Consider the following 24,453-nt stretch of genomic DNA (forward strand, 5'->3'; position numbering starts at 1 on the left):
GTAAAACAACTTTTTCCATGTGCCACCATCTTGTAAGCAAACATAATATCTAGTCAAAAACATTAAAGCGGTAAGATTGAAATGATTATTAAGATGTAATTTCACGCAAAGTTGAAATCGATAGGAATTTAAGGTGTAAAATTAGTAAAATGAATTGTTGAAATTTTTCCATAAATAAATATCAAAGTTTATACAAAAAAATAATGATTTGGGTAAATATTGAAACCAGACACGGAAATCGTTACAACTGAGCTGGAAATAGTCCGTTCTTCCCATGAACAGTCAATTGTTTAGACAGTCTTCGAAGCTCAAAAGTATTGGAATGCGTTCCAATAGGTATATCATATCAGTCGAGGTGGAATATATTTCTCTTATGGAATTAAAACAGCTACTAAAACCCAAGACTGGCAGGAATGATGTTTTTTTGCCTGCAACTTTTCCTCTTACTTTTTCTCTTTCTTTTCCATTCTTTGGCCAAAAGAGTCTTCCAGTTCTCTCCCGTTGCTGGGTTGCGGCCTAGCAACGGGGACTGACAAAAGTAATGGCCTCGCCAGGTAGGTTGGTTGTCTTACCTGGCGAGGTAGGACCAACCTGTTAATTTTTTATTTGTTAGGTTAGGCTAGGTTATGTTATGTTGTTACAAAGCTAATCCATGTTTTCATGTTACTCTGTCTTTAGATTGAAACTTTACTTGGGTAAGATATGGTTGGGTCAATTTATTGTCATTTATTGTTGATTATACCTTTATTAATTAGTCATTTTAACATATGTTTATGTATCGATGATAATAACAACGAAACAATTACTAGTGACTATTCCGAATGTTCACCACCTTGTTTAAACGGTGTTTGCCACCATGGACAGTGTTTTTGTAAATCTGGTTTCACTGGATTGTATTGTCAAGATGACATAGATGAATGTGCCTTAGCTCCGTGTCTTAATAATGGTACCTGCCATGATGGAACCAACGATTTTACCTGTACCTGTTTACCGGGTTGGCAGGGAAAACACTGTGAAATTGAAATAAACCCTTGTGATCCCAATCCTTGTGTTAACAATGGTACGTGTTCATCTCAACATTCCAACTTTACATGTTCTTGTCCACCTGGTTTTACCGGATTCTTATGTCAAGATGAAATCGATGAGTGTGCTTCATCTCCGTGTCTTAACAATGGTACCTGCCATGATCAATTGAATGGTTTTACCTGCCACTGTTTACCAGGTTGGAAAGGTGAACTATGTGAAATTGAAAGTAACCCTTGTGATTCTAATCCGTGTTCCAACGGTGGCTCATGTTCACCTAATCATCATTCCAACTTTACATGCTCTTGTCCTCCTGGTTTCACCGGTTTTACCTGTGAAGTAAATATAAACGAATGTTCGCCTAATCCATGCCAAAATAATGGAACATGTAATGATCTTATAAATGGATTTGAATGTGCCTGTGAAAATGGTGAGTGGAAATTCATTCAATAAGCAATTTCCTCAAAAATTCCTCCCTACAAAGTTAGCTATGATTAAGCCAGCTGAAACTCTTCAAAGTTTTGTGAAGCTGATGAAATCAAAGTTTACTCGACTCTTATTTTTATTGTTAAATGAATATTTATCATTGCCTGAACTGAATAAATATTTTATGAAACTTTTTTTCGCTTTTTTTATCTAATCATACAGGCTTCACTGGGAAACTATGTGAAAAAGAAACTTGTAATTTAGAGCTTTGCAATGGTGTTTGCATTGAGAATGAGTGTTTCTGTCGTCAAGGCTTTAAAGGTAAGCTTCCTTTTAATTGTGTTAGTTATATCAATACACATTCTTTATTGTAATTAACACATATTTCTCATTCTTACATAGGTCACAACTGTAAAGAAGATATAGATGAATGCGCTGCTAACCCATGCAAAAATGGTGGTGCCTGTGAAAACTTAATTGCAGATTTCAAATGTTTTTGTAAAATGGGTTTTGAAGGACCTCGTTGTGAGATAAACAAAGATGACTGTGTTAACCAACCATGTAAAAATGGTGGTACCTGTGTTGATGGTGTAGCAGATTATTCATGTTCATGTCCTCTTGGTTTTACGGGTAAAAATTGTGAAACCGATATCGATGATTGTGCCCAGAATCCATGTTTAAATGGAGGTACTTGTATTGATAAAGTTGCCGATTATCACTGTACATGTCCAACCGGATTCATAGGATTCAATTGTGGAAATGTAACAGATGAATGTCTACCTAATCCATGTCTAAATGGGGGAAGTTGTGTGGATTTACACAATGATTTCTTTTGTCATTGTGCACCTGGCTGGGAAGGTAAAACATGTTATGCCGATGTTGATGAATGCTTATCGAACCCATGTCAAAACAATGGTACCTGTAATAATTTACCCAATAATTATTCGTGTTCATGTGCTCGTGGTTATACTGGAAAAGACTGTGAAATTGATATAAATGAATGTGATTCCTCTCCGTGTTTAAATGAAGGTTACTGTGAAGATGGAATTGATGATTTCACCTGTCAATGTCAGGAAGGCTATTCTGGTCCTACTTGTTCTGAACTCTATGATGCGTGTGCATCATCACCATGCTTGAATGGTGGTAACTGTACCACCGAGCGGCCCTCTCACTTGTATACTTGTGAATGTCCGGAAGGATTTGAAGGTGAGGAAGCTCTTACTAACACAACGATCAACTGCAACCTTCATTATCCATCTCTTTTTTTTTCATCCCTCTCATTGTTACCCGTTTTTCCCAGTTGATTGAAACCGGACAATTAAATTTCTCACTCTATTTTTCTAATCTTTTCCTGTCTACATCACTATATGTGTATCTATTTCATTGCATGATTTATCTTGTTACGCTCAATATTCCCATCAAAAACAGCAAGACACTTACAAAAAACTGTCAACTTCCCAACATCTGTTTGTCAATCAATATTCTAATATTTTTCTCTTTTGTTTTTACATTCCTTCAGGAGGATCATGTGAAAAGTTTATGATGCTTCAAAATCCACTGGATCCAGTATTCATTAGCGTGGTTAGTTTAATTTGCGTTCTGGTTGTGCTCTTATTAATATTGACCCTACTCTTTGTGAGAAGTGTTAAAAAGGCAAGAGCAACTCGCGGCACTTATTCACCTTCAACCCAGGAAATGTTTGGCAACTCTTCAAGTGAAATCTTGAAACCACCTCCAGAAGAGAGATTAATTTAGGCAGATAACTTTTTCTAATTTACATTTTCTATTACTTCTTATCAATTCCGTCCATTATTGATACAATTGTAAGTTATTTCCAAAACTTATTCATCAATTTGCATCATCTTCCAAAAAAAGGTCCACCAATTTTGATCAAATAGCTGATACTTTTTTTGATGAATTAGACCATTAATTTATAAATATATATATTTTTATGTAAATTTCAATTTATACATGACAAGAAATACTGTCCATCTCCTCTTTTTTTTTTAAATCCATGACAATGTAATTTGACCAATCATGCACAACAATTGAATATATGCTCATTGTAATGATCATCAATCTCAACAATCAAATCCATTCATCAACTCATCACCAATCAGCGACGCCTTAGCTAATTTATTAATTAACTAGCCTATTGATTGTATCTTTAGTGTAAAAAATTTAGTCAAAATGACAATACAACAAGGCAATTCAATTTTTGTACACTAATTATTATCTAAATTAACAAAAGAACATCTTTTTTGTTCACTTTAACATAAACCTTTCTCTTTATTTAACTCCAATCATTTACATATCAATTGTTGAAGAAAACAAAAACACGATTTAACTCAATACTGGTCAACAATTTAGTTCAATCTGGTTGGTTCATCAATATGATGGTGGAGGTGAGTGGTCATCTTTGTACTTGCTGATGTTCATCTTAACCATCATCATGATCAACCCAATTTCATTTGAAAGAAAGAACTGAAATCTTTTCAACAATCGTGTAATCAATTTAAAGATGCACTTTTAATCAAATATCATTTAACGATGGATCTAAATTAGTTTAAAGTAGTCAATCAATGAATGAGTTAACCATAAAGATGTAGGTGTGAATCTGTTGATATATCAATGAAAGGTGCTAAAAACTAGTGATATTAATTGCCATTCATTGTAAGTAAACAATGATTAACTGATGAAAAGATGATTCCTGATTCACAATTTAAGTGTTAGATAAGAATGGAAAAGATTATTTCAATTGACAATTGTGAGCATTTCAAGCTTCTCATGTTTACAATGATTCAAAATTATCAAAGCAATCGAGATTGAAGCAAAATTTTCATCCACACACACTTTTTAATCAATTTACAGGATTGACAATCCATATTAAGGTTAACTTGATTTACAATTGATGGTTAACAGGAATCAGAAAATGGCTTAATGTTTACCTTGTTAAATAAATTGTTATTCAGATGTTGACAAGTTGGTGTAAATTTTTCAGATTATTAATGGTAAAATTATCCATTAAAATGGGAAAGGTTAAATCAAAATAAGGTAACAACTCAATTTGATTGTTGCAGTTGAAAATATTAAACATTCATTAAAGCAATATTAACCGATTGCAAACCAATTTCAGATCAAATCGTGAAAGCTCAATCATAGAGTTAACTCATCTGGTGATTTACAAAACTGGATCCATAGCGATCAATCGCCTGAATCAAAAGGCCTTATACTCAGGCCTTATCATCAATAATTTATTTCGTGAAATACAATTTAATAAATTATTCACTTCTCTATTTGGTCATTCATGGAGATTTCAATGTCGTCTTGTGAGATTTCACTTTTTCCTGGTTCCCTTAGATTCAGAATTTTTTGAATACAAAAAGTAAGATTTCAGATTCGGTTGTTAATGGAATTGTGATTAAATGAAAACCTTTAAATCTCAAGGAGTGGTTAAGGGAATAATAATATTGAATTAAATTGTGACCAAACGTTAACTGGTTATCAATATAACGTTTAAATTGTTGATAACAATTGGATTGGCTTTTTGTTTTGCTTGTTAAGCTCAAGACTAATATGGAAAGCAAGACAAATTGTTGAAAATGAGAAACAATATGAATGAAGAAAGGCTGAATTACTTTAATCATTTTTTGATTTCTCATTTTTGCCATTCAACACAATTAACCTTTCAAAGTAAACCTTAAATTTACTGATTGTTTAGCTGATTTTATCTGGCAAAAATAATAGCAAGATGAGACTGATGAAGTTAAATAATGTAGGGATGGATGAAGCTAAAGAGTTGAACAGTTTCTTGAAACATAATTGCTTTAACTTGTTTATTGTTGCTTGTTGGACTGGTCAAGTAAAAGGTGAATTAGCTTCATCATAATCATCATCATCATCATCATTATCATCATCAGCTTTGATTGGTCTTGAAGAGTCTAAATCGGGTCACTTGACACATTATCTACTTTTTACACAATTACCCAAACCTTATCACAATTTAGATGATTGTTGATTGTATTTATTCTCATTGGTTATGTCAACAGTCATTGAAACTGAATTATCAAGGCCAATTTATGACAGTTAATCAGAATGATTGAAAATTTGAGTTGTTTGAACCAGAAAAAAGGTCATTTTCTGGTTCTTTTAAAGAAAACCTTTTGCTTTATGAAAAATGAAATATTGAAATACATTTTTGTTTTCATTTTTTGTTATCTTCATCAACAATTTAACAATTTAAACTGATTATTATTTTGTAATCACGATGATAAGTAAATGTATTTAGATAAAAATCATAATTGTTATTACACCGGAATGTGAGCTTCAAGAAATTGATTAATAGGATGATTCATACCAAGGTGATCACAATTTGCCTTGAGATAGCAATGATTGTGAATCATCTATTGACATCATCATGATTACTTTAATGAACAGATGAAATATATTAATTTTCCGGTAAAAATCAGACTTACTGGAAATTATTCAGTGTTTTTTTCTCGATCATCAGGATCTATCCTTGAGATAAGCTGTTTAATCTCGGATTGTTGGTAAAAATCAAATTGATAAAGGTTTTTGTACAATTATCTAGTTAAAGATTTGAGTGTTTCAATTCAAACGTTTGCTCGGGTTGGAATAGTTGATTCAACCAAATCGGAAATGTGTTTTGTTATTTTGTTTCATTGTTTCAATAGAAACCTTTGAATTTTAAAGTGATCTGAGTCCAAAACACTGTTTTAAATACAGAGTCTGTTTGATTTAAAATAACTGAATTACAATTTGTGGTCTTTGGGTTCATTCACATATGGATTGGGAGTTTTTGATTGTGATTATCTTTAAGAAATGAAAGGCAAACTTATCCTCCTCGCGACATGATTAATGTCTATAGTAATTGTTAGGCCGACAGTTTTTCAATATTGGCTCAATATCTTGCGATTTAAGTTACAATTTCCTGTCCTATTGAATGTAATACAATAGTCCAGATGTCTAAATCAAGTCCACTACTTGACTTTTGGACCCAAAGCCCCATTGAATCAAGCTTTAAGAAACGGAAAAATCACCTGGAAATGTGTCTTATTTTGTTTCTTTCAATTGATTCCATTGATCCAAAGTGATGTGAGTTATAACGCTGGTTAATAAACTAAACGTGAAGTTCATTTAACTCATTAAAGTAGATTGTCTTTGAACAATAAACAATTGATTTTTTTTCAAAAAAAGCCATCTTATTGTTAACAAATGATTTCTGGTTCTTGGGTTGTTTACAGACTTTACATTTTGCCAGTTAATTTGAGATAAACGGAGTAAAATAAGGCAAAATTCAAGAGATACTGGTTTTTAAATTTTTGTTAGATAAGATTAAATAAAATCATTGATTGATTAACTCTAACCAGTGTGATAAAATGAGTCCTAAATGAAAGTCTTTCATTGTTAAACTTTACTCTTGTTTGATGGTCGAAGTGAAAAGTAACCAGAGTTAAGCTTTGAGGCCATTGCCCATGTGGTTACCGGTTTCCTGGTTAAAGTCAGGTTGGTTACCAACTTGGTAATCACCTGAGTTACTTTTGTACCTGTGGACATCTTTAACCGTCACTGTGTTTAAAGTTAATCCATGTTTCTTTAACTTTTGTGTCTCTACGCCTTAAGAGATAGTCTTTGAAAGCCATGAGTGCTTCAATTTATTCTGATTTGTTAATAATTTGTTTTTTATCAGCATTTCTGTCCAACTTTTGTTTATGTTTTGATACAATTGCTACTAACCACTCCGAATGTTCACCTCCTTGTTTACATGGTGTTTGTGCGAAACCAGGTAACCAGTCAAACTATGAGTGTTTTTGTAAATCTGGTTTCACTGGGTCTTCTTGTCAGGATGATATAGACGAATGTGCCATATCTCCGTGTCTCAATAATGGTACATGCCATGACAAATTGAATGGTTTTACTTGTTCATGTTTACCGGGTTGGAAGGGTGAACTATGTGAAATTGAAAGTAACCCTTGTGATTCTAACCCGTGTTTCAACGGTGGCACATGTTCATCTCATCATTCCAACTTTAAATGCGTTTGTCCTCCTGGTTTCTCTGGTGATACCTGTGAAGTAAATATAAACGAATGTTCGCCTAATCCATGCCAAAATAATGGAACATGTAATGATCTTATAAATGGATTTGAATGTGCCTGTGGAAATGGTGAGTTGATATAAACTTGAAATAAGCTATTGAATTTTACCCGCTTAAGATAGCAGAAGATGGACCAGCTGTGTTCACTCAAGGGATATCAGTAACGTTTGATTCTATGGGATTGATAATTGCTGTTAATTACTCTTCGTTTTTTATAATTTTTTATGAACTATTTGAATCTCTGCTAATCTAAATTCTTCATTTTTTCAATCATGCAGGTTTCGAAGGAAATTTATGTCAAGATAAAACTTGTGTAAAAGAGCAATGCATTTATGGTATTTGTATGAATAATACATGCCATTGTAGACAAGACTATACAGGTAAATTTTTAGAAAATATAATTTAGTTTTCATTGATTAAACTGATTGACTTAAACTGTATTTAAACTTATTAATCTTCCACAGGTCCTGAATGTAATATACAACTTCCACCATGTGCAACTAGACCATGTAAAAATAATGGAAAATGTGAGAGTAATGGTAACGATTTCAAATGTACTTGTAAAAAGGGTTTTGCAGGACCTCATTGTGAGATCAACAAAGATGACTGTGCTAAACGACCATGTAAAAATGGTGGTACCTGTGTTGATGGTATAGCAGATTATTCATGCTCATGTCCTCGTGGTTTTACGGGTAAAAATTGTGAAACCGATATCGATGATTGTGCCCAGAATCCGTGTTTAAATGGAGGTACTTGTATTGATAAAGTTGCCAGTTATCAATGTAAATGTCCAGCCGGATTCATAGGATTCAATTGTGGAAATGTAACAGATGAATGTCAACCTAATCCATGTCTTAATGGAGGGACCTGTAAGGATCTTCACAATGATTTCTCGTGTCACTGTGCGTCTGGATGGGAAGGTAAAACATGTGATAAAGATGTTGATGAATGCTTATCAAGCCCATGTCAAAACAATGGTACCTGTACTAATTTACCCAATAATTATTCGTGTTCATGTGCTCGTGGTTATACCGGAAAAGACTGTGATAGCGAAATAAATCCATGTGCTTTGTCTCCATGTTTGAACAATGGTACCTGTGAAAACTTCTTTGATGATTTCACCTGCCAATGTATGGAAGGCTATTCTGGTCCTACTTGCTCTGAACTCTATGATGCGTGTGCATCATCACCATGCTTGAATGGTGGTAACTGTACCACTGAGCGGCCGTCTCTCTCGTATAGATGTGAATGTTCAGAAGAATTTCAAGGTGGGTAAATGTTTCTCTTCTAACACCATTACAATATTTCCAACGGCTACTTGTTTTCAATTGTATTTCATTTTTCAAAACCAATTACTGTAAATATTCTAATCATGGTAATTTTTCTCTCCCATCGTTTTTTCAACTCTCACCAGGAGATTTCTGTGAAATTCAAATGATGATCAGGATTCCAATGGATCCTGTTTTTGTTAATTTAGTTACTTTAATATGCGTTTTGGTTGTACTTCTGTTAATATTATCATTACTTCTTGTTAGGACTGTGAAAAAAGCTAGATCAACTCGAGGCACTTATTCACCGTCAATTTATGAAATGTATGGAAACACTCCGATTGCAATATTAAAGCCAGCTCCAGGAGAAAGGTTGATTTAAAGAAAAAACTTTAAAGCAACTTCCAGATTCTCACCATAAATGTTCAACTTATTATTCAAGTTCATTGTTATTATGAACACTTCTTCCAGATGATCACAACTATGCATCCAACTCAATCATTCCTATAATAATTTATTAACGACTGGCTCGTCTTTCAGGTAAATCATCAAATGGTTTTCCACTTATTCAAATGTATTCAAACGATTCTCATGAACCTGATCTCATTTAATCTACAAAAAAGGATTAAAAAAGCTGAGAAATTTAACTTTTTTATTCGCATTCATGTGATTGCATTACCAATTTATGGGAAACATTTGTAAATAAATTTAAAGCAAACTTTGATTACTCTAATGTTTATAAAGTTCAACATGATTTGATCAACTGATTCGAACAATGTTCAACTGTCATCTTATTGTTAATGCTTGTTAGGGAATGATTTCTGGTTTGTTTTTATATTTTTCTGGTTAACTTGAGATAAACGAAGCAATGAATTAAATTTTAAGTGAAATTTGTATGAAATGAAGCAAATCAAAACAAAATCATTGTTGATTAACTTTAACTAACAATGAAAAACCGCAAGCAAGAAATACTTTTGCCATCTCAGGTAATCACAACTGCTTATTGTTACATTTTTTTCACCACCTTAAAACTGATTAACGGTCAATGTTGATATATCTTTCAATGATTGTATTATTATTATAAGGCAACAATTTTTCAATCTCAACATTTCAACTTTTGAGCGTTTAGTTCAAAATTAGAGGTTCACCTGGTTTAAGGTATTTCCAAGTGAATTGAACAACAAACTGCAAAATTTAATCAACAACTTGCATTGTTGTTCAAGGACAGAGTGAAAAGATTTATAAATTGTTTATCATCAGTGAAAAGAAAAGGATAACAATGGTAATGAAAGATAGATTTGCTAATTGTGGAGAAACAAGGTTTTTATTGAGGTAAAATTGAGGAAAGGATTGTGATTAAAGTTGATTTAGGAAATATGATTGTTGACGGTTACCTGTTGATGATAAATTGATTGATGGATCTAAAATGTTTTCAAGTCCAGATGAGAGGACAGTTAAACCAGTTAGACCATAAAATATTACATTCACTTGTTCATCTTACGCGCTATTATCATCCTAAACATCCAATTATGTTCACGGATGGTAACTAACAAGAAAAGTATACTTCTGTTTTCTTGGTGCTTTTCTGGTAAACTTTATCAATCACTTTTTCTTACCTTTTTCTCACACCTTAAATATATTTATAATGATTGTACTCAACTCACCTTTATCATCAACATGATCATCATCATGGTCATGAAACAACAACATGAAGAAGGAAAATTGTTAATAATTATACCAGGAACCTGAGTTATAACTCAATGCTACCATAGAAGCTATTTCTTAGCATTATTACCAGCCGAGCTTAACTTAAAAAAGGTATTTCTTTTGACAAATTAGGAGATGGTGACAAGTTAATCAGTGTTCAACAAGGAAATAAAATCAAGAGTCAACTTGAATCATAAGATAATGGTAAAAGAAGGAAAAAGAAATTGAATGAGAATCAACAACAGCTGATAATGGACGTCTACACATAAATTCAAGTATACAAGTAATGACCGATGTTTATCCACTCATTTCATTGTAAACAAAAGTTAAACAAGCACTACAATCATAATGGTAAGTAATTTCATACTTGGCCACTTCAATACAATTATAAAATTTATTCCCAATCTTAATTATGTAATATTATAACCAAGATATCTTTTGTCTCTTTCAACCAGGATAAATTTGATAAAGGGTAGCATCAAGTGTAAACTGATCCACCAAGAATGGTCAGAACCAGAGTGAGGCCAATCGGAAGTCATAACACCATCAAAAGCAAACGTGTATCAAGTAATATATATATATATTTAATTGATGGTTACAGAGCAATATAATGGAATACAGATATAAACTATTTACCAGCAGGAGAGGATGAAGAAGAAGAAAAATAAGATTCATGTTCTTGAGCCATTCAATTTCCCATGCTGATGAAACATGAGATTCGGAGGGAACTTGTTATTTCACTTTTTTTCTCCTGTTGTTGCGTTTTGCATAATAATGAGAGAAACAGAATATCGTTCATTTTCAAAGAAATAATAATAACGTTTACCGTAAATTCAAAAAAAGGAAAACTTAAATTGGATCCTTGGGCTTGTCTTGACTTTTACCTGTTTCTTTATCAAAATTTGGGCGGTGGTCAGTTTCTCCATCATCATCTTCATCTTCCTGTCATTCCATGCGTGATTCAATTCATTTCAACTCATTTCATTCAATTTACCATATCATTTATCCACCAATAGTGCAACAACTCTTTAAGTTAACTTACCCGTCAGCTGTTCATCATTGTATAATTACATATTTGCTCTTTCAACTTGTTTTCATTTTATTTAGTTTATATCTTATCATATTGTCATTGACTTTATTCATCTCTAATAGATTTATCAATATATGATATTTAATGTTGTAATCATATTTCTTTTCAGATCATTCATGTTATTCAAAAATCTAATTGTCCTGTTTATTTAAAGATACTATTCTCTACTTATTTTCAAAGCAACAATGTTGATGTTTAACTCAATCGAACCCGATGTCTGGAAACACTCCGATAACAATCCTGAAGCAAGTTCCAATAGAAGGTTGATAAAAAGAGATAAATTTAAGCAAGAATTCGGAAATTTTCACCATAATGTTAAAGTTATTATTCAAACTCTTGATAAACTTTTCCATCAGATAATCACAACTATGCACTAAATTCAAACATCAACATTATATTGATAGATGATTACACGTACCTACGGTTGGCTCGTAAAAAATCAACTGAGTTTATTTATTTGATTGTATTCAAACTGATTCTCAATATGTTCCAATTTAATCCACAAATTGGGATTTAAAAACAAACAAAAAACTATTCACATGCAAGAGTAACATGTTTTCACTGTCGATCTTTGTAAAACATGATATTAACAATCAATTTAATAGTCACACATAAATTAAAGAATTTAGTTGTTTCCAAAAAAGCATAATCATCAAGGAATTTTGAGAATTTTTTCCCCAAAACAGGCTTTCATGATGATTAGATCCTTTTTTTGAAGCTCCTTTGAACAGAAAACATTGTGATCTTATTTATACCATTTCATGTGTCGGTCTTTGAATTGGTTGTTGGAGGTTCATCTTGGTTATGAACAGGCATTGCTATTGATTGAAAGCTTCTATCCTCATTGGGTGTCTTCCTCACAAAAATGAATACCAAAACACTTAACACTAAAACTGACCATTGAAACGATTGTTATGATAAAAATGTGAAATAAATTCATCAAAGCTTTATCAATCTTGGTGATTGACTCACAATTTCGTCCAGTAAAACCAGCTCCACATGAAAATAAATAATCTCTAATCAAATCAGTGCAGGTTCCATTGTTTAAACACGGATTTGAGTCACATTCGTTAACATCAATATCAGTAACGTTAGCCATTTGTTTTATCCATGTAATTTACTCATACTGTTATTATATATTTTGACCTTGTTCTTTTTACCTTACTTTTCTTGATAACATCTGACTACATCTTAAATAATCTTTAATTCAATTGTCTCTATCGTATCTGTCAGTCGGATATTTTCACTCCATCACAAGTAAGAAGCTAAAGTCATTGCATCAAAAAATTTGCACAATTTGTCCGTTTCGAAGCAAAAAGATCTTAAAAACTAATTAATATGCAAATTCATAAATTCTTGAATATTTAAATGAAAAAATGTGTCTAGTAAATTGATTCATTTTTTCAAATGTTTTCAATAAGTTTTTCACTAAATCTGGTTCTCGTTAGATGGAGCAAGTTACCGGATGATTTTTTAATATGAAGCTTTGAAGCGGTTTAACCTGAAGCACGTGTTTGGTAGTAAACTGTTTTGAGATTGTGAATTAAATTGTGTAAATTATAAGTTTGTTGTAAGTGTCAATCAAATGTCTTGGTTATTTGGTTCGAGAAGTTCATCTGGGGACCAGAATGTTCCTCCTGGTTTCCCTGTTGGTGGTGGAACTGAGGGAAGCGGTGACAAGGATGGTAAAGATAAAGGTTTCTCTGTGCCTAAGGGTTTCAATTTTGATTCCACTGGATTGGAACGTGCTGCGGCAGCGGCTAAGGAATTAGAAAAGTCTGTGTACGCAAAACAGGCCTTTGAACTTTCCAAGATGCAAGAATCAACAAAACAGATGGAATTACAGTCTAAACTTAAAGAATATGAAGCAGCCTTGGAGCAAGCCAAAGTAGAGCAGAAAAGGATTGATTATGAAGAAAGGAGGAAAACTTTAGCTGAAGAAACTAAACAACACCAAGCTCGAGCTCAATATCAAGATCAATTGGCTCGAAAACGATATGATGATCAACTGATTCAACAACAGCGAGCCAATGATGAAAATTTGCGTCGCCAAGAAGAATCAGTAGCTAAACAAGAAGCAATGAGGAAAGCAACAATTGAACACGAGATGGATTTGAGGTCTAAAAATGATACAAAAAGGATAGAAGCTGAAATGAAAGCTAAAGCAATTGTGGAAAGAGAAAATCGTGATATATATCTTGAACAAATAAAAGTGAAAGCAGCTGAACAAAGGGTCACAGTTTTAGAATCTATTAGAACCGCCGGACAAGTTTTAGGTGAAGGATTCAAAGGATTCATCTCTGATTGGGATAGGGTCACATCAACAGCAGCTAGTTTAACGTTAATTGCTGCCGGTATCTATTCAGCTAAATACGGTATCAGTATCGTTGGCCGTAGTATAGAGTCAAGGATTGGTAAACCATCTTTAGTTCGTGACACGTCAAGGTTAAATGCAATTGACATGGTAAGACATCCTGTAGATACAACCAAACGAATAGTTATTAGTCGAAAACCTGAAGACGCTTTAAAAGGGGTAATCTTAAGACCTTCATTAGAAGAAAGACTGCGGGATGTTGCGATTGCCACTAGGAACACCAAAAGGAATCAGGGTTATTATAGAAATATACTTTTCTATGGCCCCCCTGGTACTGGTAAGACTTTGTTTGCCAAAAAATTGGCCCAACATTCTGGTATGGATTACGCTATACTCAGTGGAGGTGATGTTACTCCCATGGGTGCAGAAGGTGTCACAGCTATTCATAAAGTATTCAATTGGGCCAATACTTCGCGCAGAGGACTTTTATTATTTGTTGACGAAGCTGACGCTTTTCTTCGAAAACGTAGTTCAATTAACATGTCCGAAAATATGAGGGCAACATTGAATGCCTTCCTTTACCGTACCGGTGAACAATCTACTAAATTTATGATGGTCCTGGCCAGTAATACACCAGAACATTTTGATTGGGCGGTAAATGATCGTATTGATGAAGTAGTTGAATTTCAATTACCAACTTTGGAAGAACGTGAAAGACTAGTCCGACTTTATTTCGATAAATTTGTTCTTCAACCAGCTGCCCAAAGAAAAAGGTAAACTTTAAATTTCCAACATTCTGTTAATCAATTTTTCTGTGGCACTTGAAAATAATTACTAATTTTATTTATTTTTCTTATCTTACTAAACAGACGTCTTAAAGTGGAACAATTTGATTTTGTTACTTCTTGTTCCAAAATCGCTCAAATGACCGACGGCTTATCTGGTCGTGAAATATCTAAATTAGGTGTAGCTTGGCAGGTAAGCAATTCAACCAATTGGTTTCAAATTCACTTACAACTATCTTAATATTCTAATCGGTTTCAAATTTTATTCATATCCCAATTTAATTGTAAACACTTATTCTTCCATTTTTATCATAGGCCTCAGCATATGCTTCATATGATGGCATTTTAACAGAAAAGATGTTATTTGATCGTGTTAATGATATAATTGATCAACATCAACAAAAAATCTTATGGGAAACCGAGGACGAAGCCCGTAAACGTATTCCATTAAGTTCCAAGGAAGCATCTTATACTGTTGTCTCATCTAACTAATATCGTAGTTTGATATTTTCGATTAGTAATTGTTTTGTCTCGCCTCAGAACGCTTTCATTTATTAGAAAGAATGTGAAGAATCGCTTTTTTGTAAAATTATCATTTGATATATATATAAAGAAGTGTTTATATATATAATATAATATAATAATAGACTATATGCAATGTTAGTATTGATTTTACTACATAGTAGTTTAAAGAAAGTTGCTATCAGACATCAATAATAATAAATTTAATATTTTCACATTAGAATCATGTATTCAAGCATCTTGATATAATATAAAAAACATGTCGATTCAGTAGATTTCTCGTTTGTTTCCAAAAGTAGGTTGATATTGTGGTTGATATTGGTGCTGGTTGAAATGCTTTCTGTGTGTCGTAAATAAAGTTGATTAACTGATACAAAAGCATCTTTTAGGGTACCTCAGACAGGTAACTGAATATCTCTGGATGGTGATGATTATCATCACTGGCATAAACAAATAAGAATACAAATGGATGTGAAAGTGTGAATATGAGCAATTGAGAAGAGAGAAATGGAGAGGAAGTGAAGAGAAGAAAAGAGATGAAGATAGAATAGAAGAGCAGAGTTAGAAGTTGTCAAAAAAGAGTAAAAAGATACAAGAGATTAGCATAGAGTTAGTAGAAAGCAGTGTAAGAAAAGTATTTTTGAATTCAACTCAAAATGATGAGTTAATCTTTTTTTCGACTTTCCATTTTCTTTTCACAAAAAATCTCCAGGTTAAAATTACATTTGTTTCGTATGAAAAACATCTTATTCTGGGTCAAAAAATTTGTTGCTGCTTCCCTTTCCGTAATGACTAATGACCGGCGATGTTAGATTGGGTTCACAGATATAGCTTGCTTCGTATTTCTTCCTTGTTCGATAAATTATAAACATGGCTAATAATATGGCACACAATAAACTTACAACAGTACCTCCAATTACAGCTGAAAAGAGACAGAGAAAAAGAACGTTATTAATAAAGTGAATTAATTAAGACATAAATAGCGGGGAAGTGATGAAATGGAATGGGCCGAGATTCACAAGACAGATTATTTATGATTCATATTTTTAGACATAATGATGATACAGTTTTTATGGTTTAATTAAATTTTAAATTGGATAAAATCAATAGAGGAAATAACTCATACAAGTTTATTAGTAACTATGTCGAATGAGTTATCTAAAAAGATAAGTTCAAAGTTGAGACTAGAAAACTTGATGATCGATCGGATGATAGAAAATTTTGTCGATTGCTTGTGGGAATTTATAAATAAAATTGATTCGGATTGAATATATGATAGATGAATAAGTATGGTGAAATATGGTTGCTACAAAACAAATCACAAATGGACGTTCAGTTATAGAGACATTAATACAAGTTTGTCAGGTTATCAAGAATTATTACAATTTTCTAGGGCAATCAGAATTACACGCCAAGTTTATGAATACATCCCGTTCCAAAATGGCAGATTAATTCAAGATAACGCCCGCAAAAGTTCAGATTTTTAAGGTTTTTCAATATATACTTATCATTCTCTTTATCTCTCTTTACTTCTACAAATCTATTCATCTGCTTCTCGCTATCTATGCTTTTCAACTTATAGAACCTTATTCAGAAAAGTAGATAAGTTGGCAAACAAGTTCTCAGTCTCTTTATACACAAAACTGAATAAAAGTATGCATCTCTATTCAACTGTAAACTTTCCTTGTTTTATACAAGAAAGATCAGTTGAAATAAAATTTGTTCAACAAAAAAATCTTATTCTCAGTTTGGTGGTTACCAATTCTAGATAAATTGAGGAGAGACAAATAAGAACATCTTGTTTTTGAATTTCAACAAAAGTCGGGCTAAATTAGCAAGAAAAAGAAGCTGAACGTTGACAAGGGTGAGTAAGAGTGGAAATAAAATTTTCGTCTGTTTCATCCCAATCTTTCTTTTTCACTTTCTTTTTTTAAAGACTGTCACCCACCTCTGATTTTAAACAGAATGTTAATGTCAATCTTTTTAACTAATTCAAGTTAACCTGACTCCATTTATTTAAGTAGTTGAAAAAAGATGTCCACCAATCTGTTTTAAAAATTCAAAATGAGACGCAAATGATGGCAAAAATTGATGTAGGCTCACTCAATAATCATCAGTTAAATGATATCTTTGACTCATTAATTTTCAACAATTATTTCCAAGTTAATCATGGTTCGTTCCTTTTGTTGTTATGTTCGGACATGTTGAAAATGTCTGACTATTCACCAATCAGGAGAAAAGAGCTAATGAAAGAAACCCTGCTGCTTGTTAAGGTCGTTTCATCGGACAACCAACTGTTTTTTTAACTTTTATCGGAATGACCATAATAAGGCACCGGTCATTAAGACTAACAAATTTCCACTTTTATTGTCAAAAAAGCATAACATAAAACTGATTTAAGAATCTTAATTTGGTTGTAAAAAAATGTAAATTAAAGTTGGACTAAAATCTGACTCTGGTCAACCACAGGGAACAAGAGATTTCGCTGATCAAAATGATGTAAACAAAACTTAAGAGTCTGATTGATGAAGATTGCTTTTTTAACTAGGAAAAATAAGCAAAGATAAAGAAAAGGAACAGGATTCAATATTCCCATTGGTTAGCGGTAAATGTCTTAAGCTACATCATAAAGCTCAGAAGGAAAACAGGAAGAGCTTAGGATGAAGAAATATGAAGATGAAAAAGATGAGCTTGTAGATTGTAGAAAGAGAGGGAGAAAGGGAGAAGAAGAAGAGGCAACAGAGAACAAAGAAGACTTTTGAGAAGATTGAAGATGAAAATGATGGAAAAGAAATAGAGGTGGAAATCATTCAATTGGAAAATATGGTCGAATCAAGAGTGTTAAAGAGAACTGAATAAACCGACAAGACTTGAATCAACAGCTACAAAATGATAAATTAAAGATGTGAATACAGTCAGAAAACTCTTGAGAAAATATTAGATTGACTTGAAGAAGTTGGTGCCTTTACAAGTCTTTTAATTAGTAATAACTGTAATTGAGTTTCATTTCTTTTTCTTCTAATTTTTCTGTCGTCATCTGTTCTTAAGAGTAAATATTTACTATCAAACTACTTCAAAGTGATTGAACACAATTAACAGGTTTTACAAATCTAGGTAAGCCCAAAATTGAAATAAAATGAGTGTATGTTGGGTGAGTGTGTGTGTGTGTGTATCAGAAAGGAAGAGAGATGAAAAGAGTACGTTTGAGAGAGATCATCATACCTGCTAACATGCTAGGTTGGGCGAAGAATGAAACAGGTCTTGTATCTTGCTTGCGTCCCAATAATGAAATATCATTTCCCAGAGTATTTGGATCCTGATCATGATCTTCATGGTCAATATCGTGATTTGGTTTATGCTGTTTAGTTGATGTTTCAATAACATCTGGGAAGAAATTTTTGGAGGATTCGTCTTCATCAATAGGTATATTATGTTTTTCCTCAGATTCATCTGATTCATTAATCTATAAAAAAAGAAAATAGATTAACTTTTGTTTACAGAATTGACAAAGAGTATACTCACCGTTGTATCTGGTTTTTTATCATATGGCTTCAAGTGATCATCATCTGTGATAGTTTCTTTGGTGGAAAATGAAAAATCGGAGCCTCCATTCGTTACTTTTATTGGTGAATCTGGAGAAAAGAAAAAAACCAAGTTACATTGTAGAAGAGGCAATCACATGGAACGAAGTTGAAAAGAAAATTAAGAGAGAATAGACTTTACACAAGCAAAATACTTTTTCCCTGAAAAGATCATTAACTGCAACACTCAACTAATAGAACTATAGAAACATAAGAAAACACTAGAAATGTAAAAGATGTAATGAAATCTACATTCCAAAGAGTGTAGAAAAGTTACCATGATAAACAGCATGAAAACATGAGAGTGCTTGTTGAGAATAAAAAAAAGCTAATTGATGGTGACAAACGAATCACCAGTTTGATGTAATAATTAAAAAACTATTCAAAATTTAAGGTTATTGAAAGTTTTAGTTGCAAGTAATGCTGAGAATATTTAGTTTGAAAGTTTAGAAAGGCCTCAAGATATGGTATAAATGTTAAGAAAATCAAGTGAACATGCAAAATAAAAATTACCTCCTGATCCTTCATCATCGTCTTCGTCATCATCATCTTCATCGTCCTCATTGTCACCATCATCCTCGTCATCACCAGGATTATGTTTATCTGAGGTTATACTAGTGTGACCCTTGTTACTACCAGGGATATTTTCATGATCATTATGATCCAATGAGCCATCACCAGAGAATTCCATTGGCGAGGGATGACTACCAGGCTTCATTAAATCTGGGTAAAAATCTTCATCATCACTTAATATTTCATTTGTTGGTATTGAACCACTTCCTTCAATGGCAATATCCTTTCCATTTTTTGATATGATTGACTCCTTATTGACGGACAAAGCACTCGATGATATGGAAAAAAATGAGAAAAATATAAGGCCCCTGATCAACAGGAGAAGCAACCACATGTTCACTGACAACGGGTGTGATGGTCAGATTATTTAAAATAGTTTTTAGTTATCAAAAAAAGAAACAGTTATGTCACCAAATAATTTGAGCTGCTGAAAAGCCAATGTTGGCACATAACTTTACAAATATGTTTTATCACGAGAAGTATGACTAAAGAAAATAAGTATCGATGATCAATTCATGAAAGTGAAAACAATTAAATGTAAAAAAATATAAGAAAACTTAATGTGAAGAGATTAAGGATGGGTTCAATGGTGTATACGAGTGTTGCATTTGTTGTTAAAACATATTCCTTCTGTAATCACCGGACAGGCTGTTTAATTGATGGGATATCCGTATTGATGAGCAAGGTTTAATTGTGATATACATTTCCGAAACAGGCGACAGGTAAACAAACGGGTAAAAAACAAAATGATGCACACATGTATTTTATATTATGTCACTTTTACAACTGTAAATGGTTTCTTTTTGTGTCGGTCTATGGTAAAGATGGAAATGGGTACAGAAAACAAAAACTATAATTATGATTAATGGTTCAAGTTTACAGTTTCAAATATAAAGGATTGAAGAAGTTGCAAGTTTATTAAAGAGAGACAAGTTGTTATTTATATAAAAAATGAATTTTTGTTTAGCAAAGTTAATTTTGCTCAATTATCTACAAAAAACACATTAAGCATGATAAAAAAAGGTTCCATCTCAGAATGGAAAGACTCACTCTTTGTCAGATGTTGAAAATAAGGATTGCCAAGATAAGCGCAGTTATTAAGCCATTTAAGCTATAAGCCACACTTATCCAGATCCAAAGTTGTTTATCATTACAGTTAAATAAGCAAAACAATTTACCGATTTAAATATATCCCTGTTTATTTCAAATATCATGAATTTCAGTGTCAATAACTTCTTATTTCATTGAAACGCTCTTGTAAATAATCAACTCGTATTTTTAATCAGTGAATCAATTTCTTGTGTTTATCCAAAGAAGAGAAATGGACAATTTTTTGATTTTTGTATTGATTGAGTTCCTTCAATTTATTTGCTGGATTCATGAAAGCTTTGAAATTTAGAAATGTGTTTAAAATTTTGACGGTTAAGTTTCTATTTAAAAAATGGCTCAAATGTTTTCCCATATTTCTTAAAATCAAGAGTTACTTACATCTTACCTTATGGAAGTTACATTAAGAAGCATAAAAGTGTGTTATTTATGTACGCAATTTGCTTACCGATAAACTTGTTAGTCTGTTAATTTAACTGTGTAAATAAAAATCTGGTTGATTGATGTTGAAAACATGTTTTTTGTCTCGAAATTTAAAATTGTTTATTACGTAAACAACATTGAACGCATACACATGGATATACAACGTAATGCTTGAAAATCGCTAATTTAAATTGTGAAAGAGTTAAATTAATAACTCTTGACTGACAAAATGTTTATTGGTTTGCTCAGATTTATCTGAATTCAAAATGGTGGCTATGAAAGCATTTCTTTTCGCTGATCAATCATGAAACAAATCAATTGAGTTAAGAAATATAACTTGATCCAAGCATACAGAAAAAAGTGTATTCTCACAATTGGAATGACAAGAATTTACAGCCAACTCAACTATTCAGCCTAATAACAAATCCAGATGAAGCAAATCACTGATTAATAATTTAACTGTAAATATAAAAATATAATAAGGAAAACTTTTGATCAATGGATCTGATATTTATATCCATAGTAATCGGATCTGAGTCTAGGTATGCTATCAAAGATTAATGTATAAGATACTGCAGTGAAGAGGTTCAGAGAACCTGAAGGGACAATGCCCACTGGAGGGCGCCACTGAAAAAAACTGAATTAAAACAATTAATAAAACATTAAAGTTATTGAAAAACCATAAATTTAATACATATAACAAACTTATAAAAATAGATTTATGCATTATTTACAAATATAAATTAAATTTTTACATTAATTACATTACATTTAACAACATTGAATCATTATATCAATCAAAATATAACTAACAATTACAATTGAAAGATATAAATATATAAATTGCACAGTTATCAAACTCCAAAGCCAGCGATCTATACCCTAAGATTGATAATTCAATCTATTCCTACTTTCCGTCATTGCTGACCAAAGATAGAGAAGCTCCAACGACTCCCTATGAAAAGTATCTCGAATGACACCGAGATAACTCTTCGACATCAAACTAAAAGCTATCCGAACTGAATCAGAATTGTATCACAGCTAAGATACAAACTGAATCAATAGGAATCACAAAATACCAATCAGAGAATGCAATAAGTAGAGATTTGATACGACTAAACACGAAGATCAAGCTGGAAGCAAAAATAGAACGTTCTCACTCAAGTGAAGATGGAAGCAGAATTTATTATCATCTTGTAACTAAAATAATCCTTTACTAAAACTATAAAGCCATATGCAAATCGTTAGCTGAACATGAACTTTATCAATTTAATTATCTAAAAGATTTTATGGGCCTATGATTTAATTCCTGTTTCAAATCTTTAAGGTGCTTTCCTAAAAACATGTTGACTAACCTATGCATTATTTCTAGCTTTATACCTTCTCGGTGGCAAACAGGAATGAAGCTATAATCCTGTCTCCATAGAATTCTAAATAAAGTGAATTTAACCCCTACAACCGCTACTACTTGCGGGACATTCTCTTCTAACAAATCGCTGAGGACCTTAACTAAGTCTGCAAAACTTTTGGATGGACAGTTCAGCGATAATGTAAGTTCAGGATTGTACTCCCTGAGCCTAATCAGTTCATGTTCAGCTAACGCAACAACCGAACTTGTAGCACGCAAACATTCATCACAGCAAACTTTTCTATCTTTTATCTTTTTCAGTAAATATCCAGCAATATAACTATTCAAACCTGCCTTATCCGTATTATACATTGATGCATAGGTTAAAACACCATGATCTTCTCCAACATCATCAACAGAAAATGTTGAAAAAAACGTGGATAATTCATTCCTTGCCTCATTGAGTTCTGGGTTGAATGCTGCAAAGTAATCAGCAAGTTCAGCTTCAGGTGAACTTTCTGTTACAGCCGAACATGAGTCGGACTCCATTTCTGATGGCTCAGATCCTTCTAAAAAAAGTGGAATATCTTCATCTGGCTCACAATTCGCTCCATCAGGCAGAGCTTCCATGAAAAGAATCCTGCTAGATCTAAAATGCGCACGAAAGTGTGAAGTTGTGATGTGTGAACCAGACCTCTTTACCTGTGCAAAAAAGTTCTCCAGAATATCTTGATTCAATCTTCTTGTACATAAATGCTTAATATCTCTATCAAACAGATATGCACTTAAAGATAGAATGCCTCTTATTGTTTGAGCTAACATTTCAATGCAAAAAACTCCATTATTAGGAACTAATTCCTCAGCTGTTGAATTTTCACTAACGAAAAAGAAATATTTATTCTCAATCAGCTCCAGAAAATACTTCAGATAATCTGTATTATCATCGTCTTTCCTGAGGGCTGTTTTCCAAGGCTTTCCTCTTTGCTGCGAAAGAGAGGAAGAATTCAAGATATCAAAAAGTTTATCAAGGCTCTTGAATAGATGCCCTATCAATAAATTTTTTTCTGGACGAACCTTTAATATCTCTGCAGCAAATATAAAAGATGTTCCCACTGTGTGAGAAAACATTTGCGTTGCGTACCTCACTTTCATTTTCTCATAGCCAACTGGATTCAAATGCTTTTTCGTTAATTTGTAACACTGTTTCAGAATACCATTGCTACTTACCATTGGTTCGAGGTGCATCAGCACATCATTCCATTCAAAAGTACCTTCGTGCTCTCCGATTTTAACAAAGACTTTCTTGGTCATGCAGTGGTTGCGTATCAGTTTCAATATGTGAGGAACATCAAAAAGGAAATGGATTATTTTCCCTTCAAATTGAAATTGTGAATTGTTGGGATCAACATTCAATGCACTACAAAGAGAACGATTTTTGCCATCACCATCGCAAACTGACGCAACCACATTATAACCTGCATTGAAAACTGTTCCTAAAATATCCTCAAAGATTCTTTTCAAATGAATAGCAGTAAAACCCGTTTTAGCTACAAAATAATAACAAATCACCTGCTTCCACCTTTCATTTATACCTCTCAAGCCGAAAACAAGCGTTCCTTTTGCTTCTCTAGCTAATCTTCCATGTTTACCCATATCAACATAACCACAAACTACATCTCTTCTTGGTAAATATGTGAAACCTGGTTTGATATCAGTTTCATCAAAGCTGATGACACAATACTTATCAGACTCAGCTAGCTTGGTAGCATGACGTCGGAGAGTTAATTCAGTATCTTTCGAGATACCAGTCACAGAAAAATCATCGGAGCTAAATCTATCAATGGTACGGAAAGACGGAAGAGCAAAAATAGGCTGAATCATCCTAAAAGCCTGCTTGGACTGATGGTATATTTTGTTCGCTAGCTTCTTTGTTTGATAACTGTGCCTGCGACCATGAGGTCGCTTTGTAAAATTCAAAACACAACTATCAAATAGAGTGTATGAATCTTCATCCATGTATTTTTTTAATTTACTTCTATGAGTGAAAATGAAACTAGGATCAGGGTCAGTCCTCAATTTCAGCAGTTGATTTTCAAGTCTTTTGACTTTTGCTCTCAAGCTTACCAACTCATTTGCCTTGGTTACCTTCGCCCGCTCAACAATCCTGAATG

General features: G+C 32.8%; 3 protein-coding genes across 3 annotated transcripts; 2 read left to right on the forward strand and 1 right to left on the reverse strand.

Annotated features, from left to right (window-relative positions):
- The first annotated feature begins 613 nt into the window (after positions 1-613).
- On the forward strand, positions 614-9,565 carry LOC107369934 (uncharacterized). The gene is made up of 8 exons (XM_089266148.1): positions 614-1,453; positions 1,672-1,770; positions 1,852-2,655; positions 2,969-3,201; positions 7,099-7,633; positions 7,843-7,944; positions 8,029-8,832; positions 8,979-9,565. Exons 1-8 carry the CDS (start codon positions 703-705, stop codon positions 9,212-9,214), a joined length of 3,564 nt encoding a protein of 1,187 aa, XP_089122274.1. The 5' UTR covers positions 614-702; the 3' UTR covers positions 9,215-9,565.
- A 3,578-nt stretch (positions 9,566-13,143) lies between these two features.
- On the forward strand, positions 13,144-15,473 carry bor (ATPase family AAA domain containing bor). The gene is made up of 3 exons (XM_015937917.3): positions 13,144-14,716; positions 14,813-14,921; positions 15,044-15,473. Exons 1-3 carry the CDS (start codon positions 13,215-13,217, stop codon positions 15,218-15,220), a joined length of 1,788 nt encoding a protein of 595 aa, XP_015793403.1. The 5' UTR covers positions 13,144-13,214; the 3' UTR covers positions 15,221-15,473.
- LOC107369957 (uncharacterized) lies at positions 15,439-20,447 on the reverse strand. Its single transcript, XM_025162444.2, has 4 exons — positions 19,345-20,447; positions 18,773-18,882; positions 18,473-18,713; positions 15,439-16,172 (listed from the first exon to the last, which is right to left on the reverse strand). The coding sequence occupies exons 1-4, from the start codon at positions 19,736-19,738 to the stop codon at positions 15,997-15,999; spliced, it is 921 nt and encodes a 306-aa protein (XP_025018212.2). The 5' UTR covers positions 19,739-20,447; the 3' UTR covers positions 15,439-15,996.
- Positions 20,448-24,453: the final 4,006 nt, after the last annotated feature.

This window comes from Tetranychus urticae, chromosome 1, assembly GCF_039701765.1.
Source record: "Tetranychus urticae isolate SD_2017Ah chromosome 1, NJAU_TeUrti_SD_1.0, whole genome shotgun sequence".
Lineage (NCBI taxonomy): Eukaryota > Metazoa > Arthropoda > Arachnida > Trombidiformes > Tetranychidae > Tetranychus > Tetranychus urticae.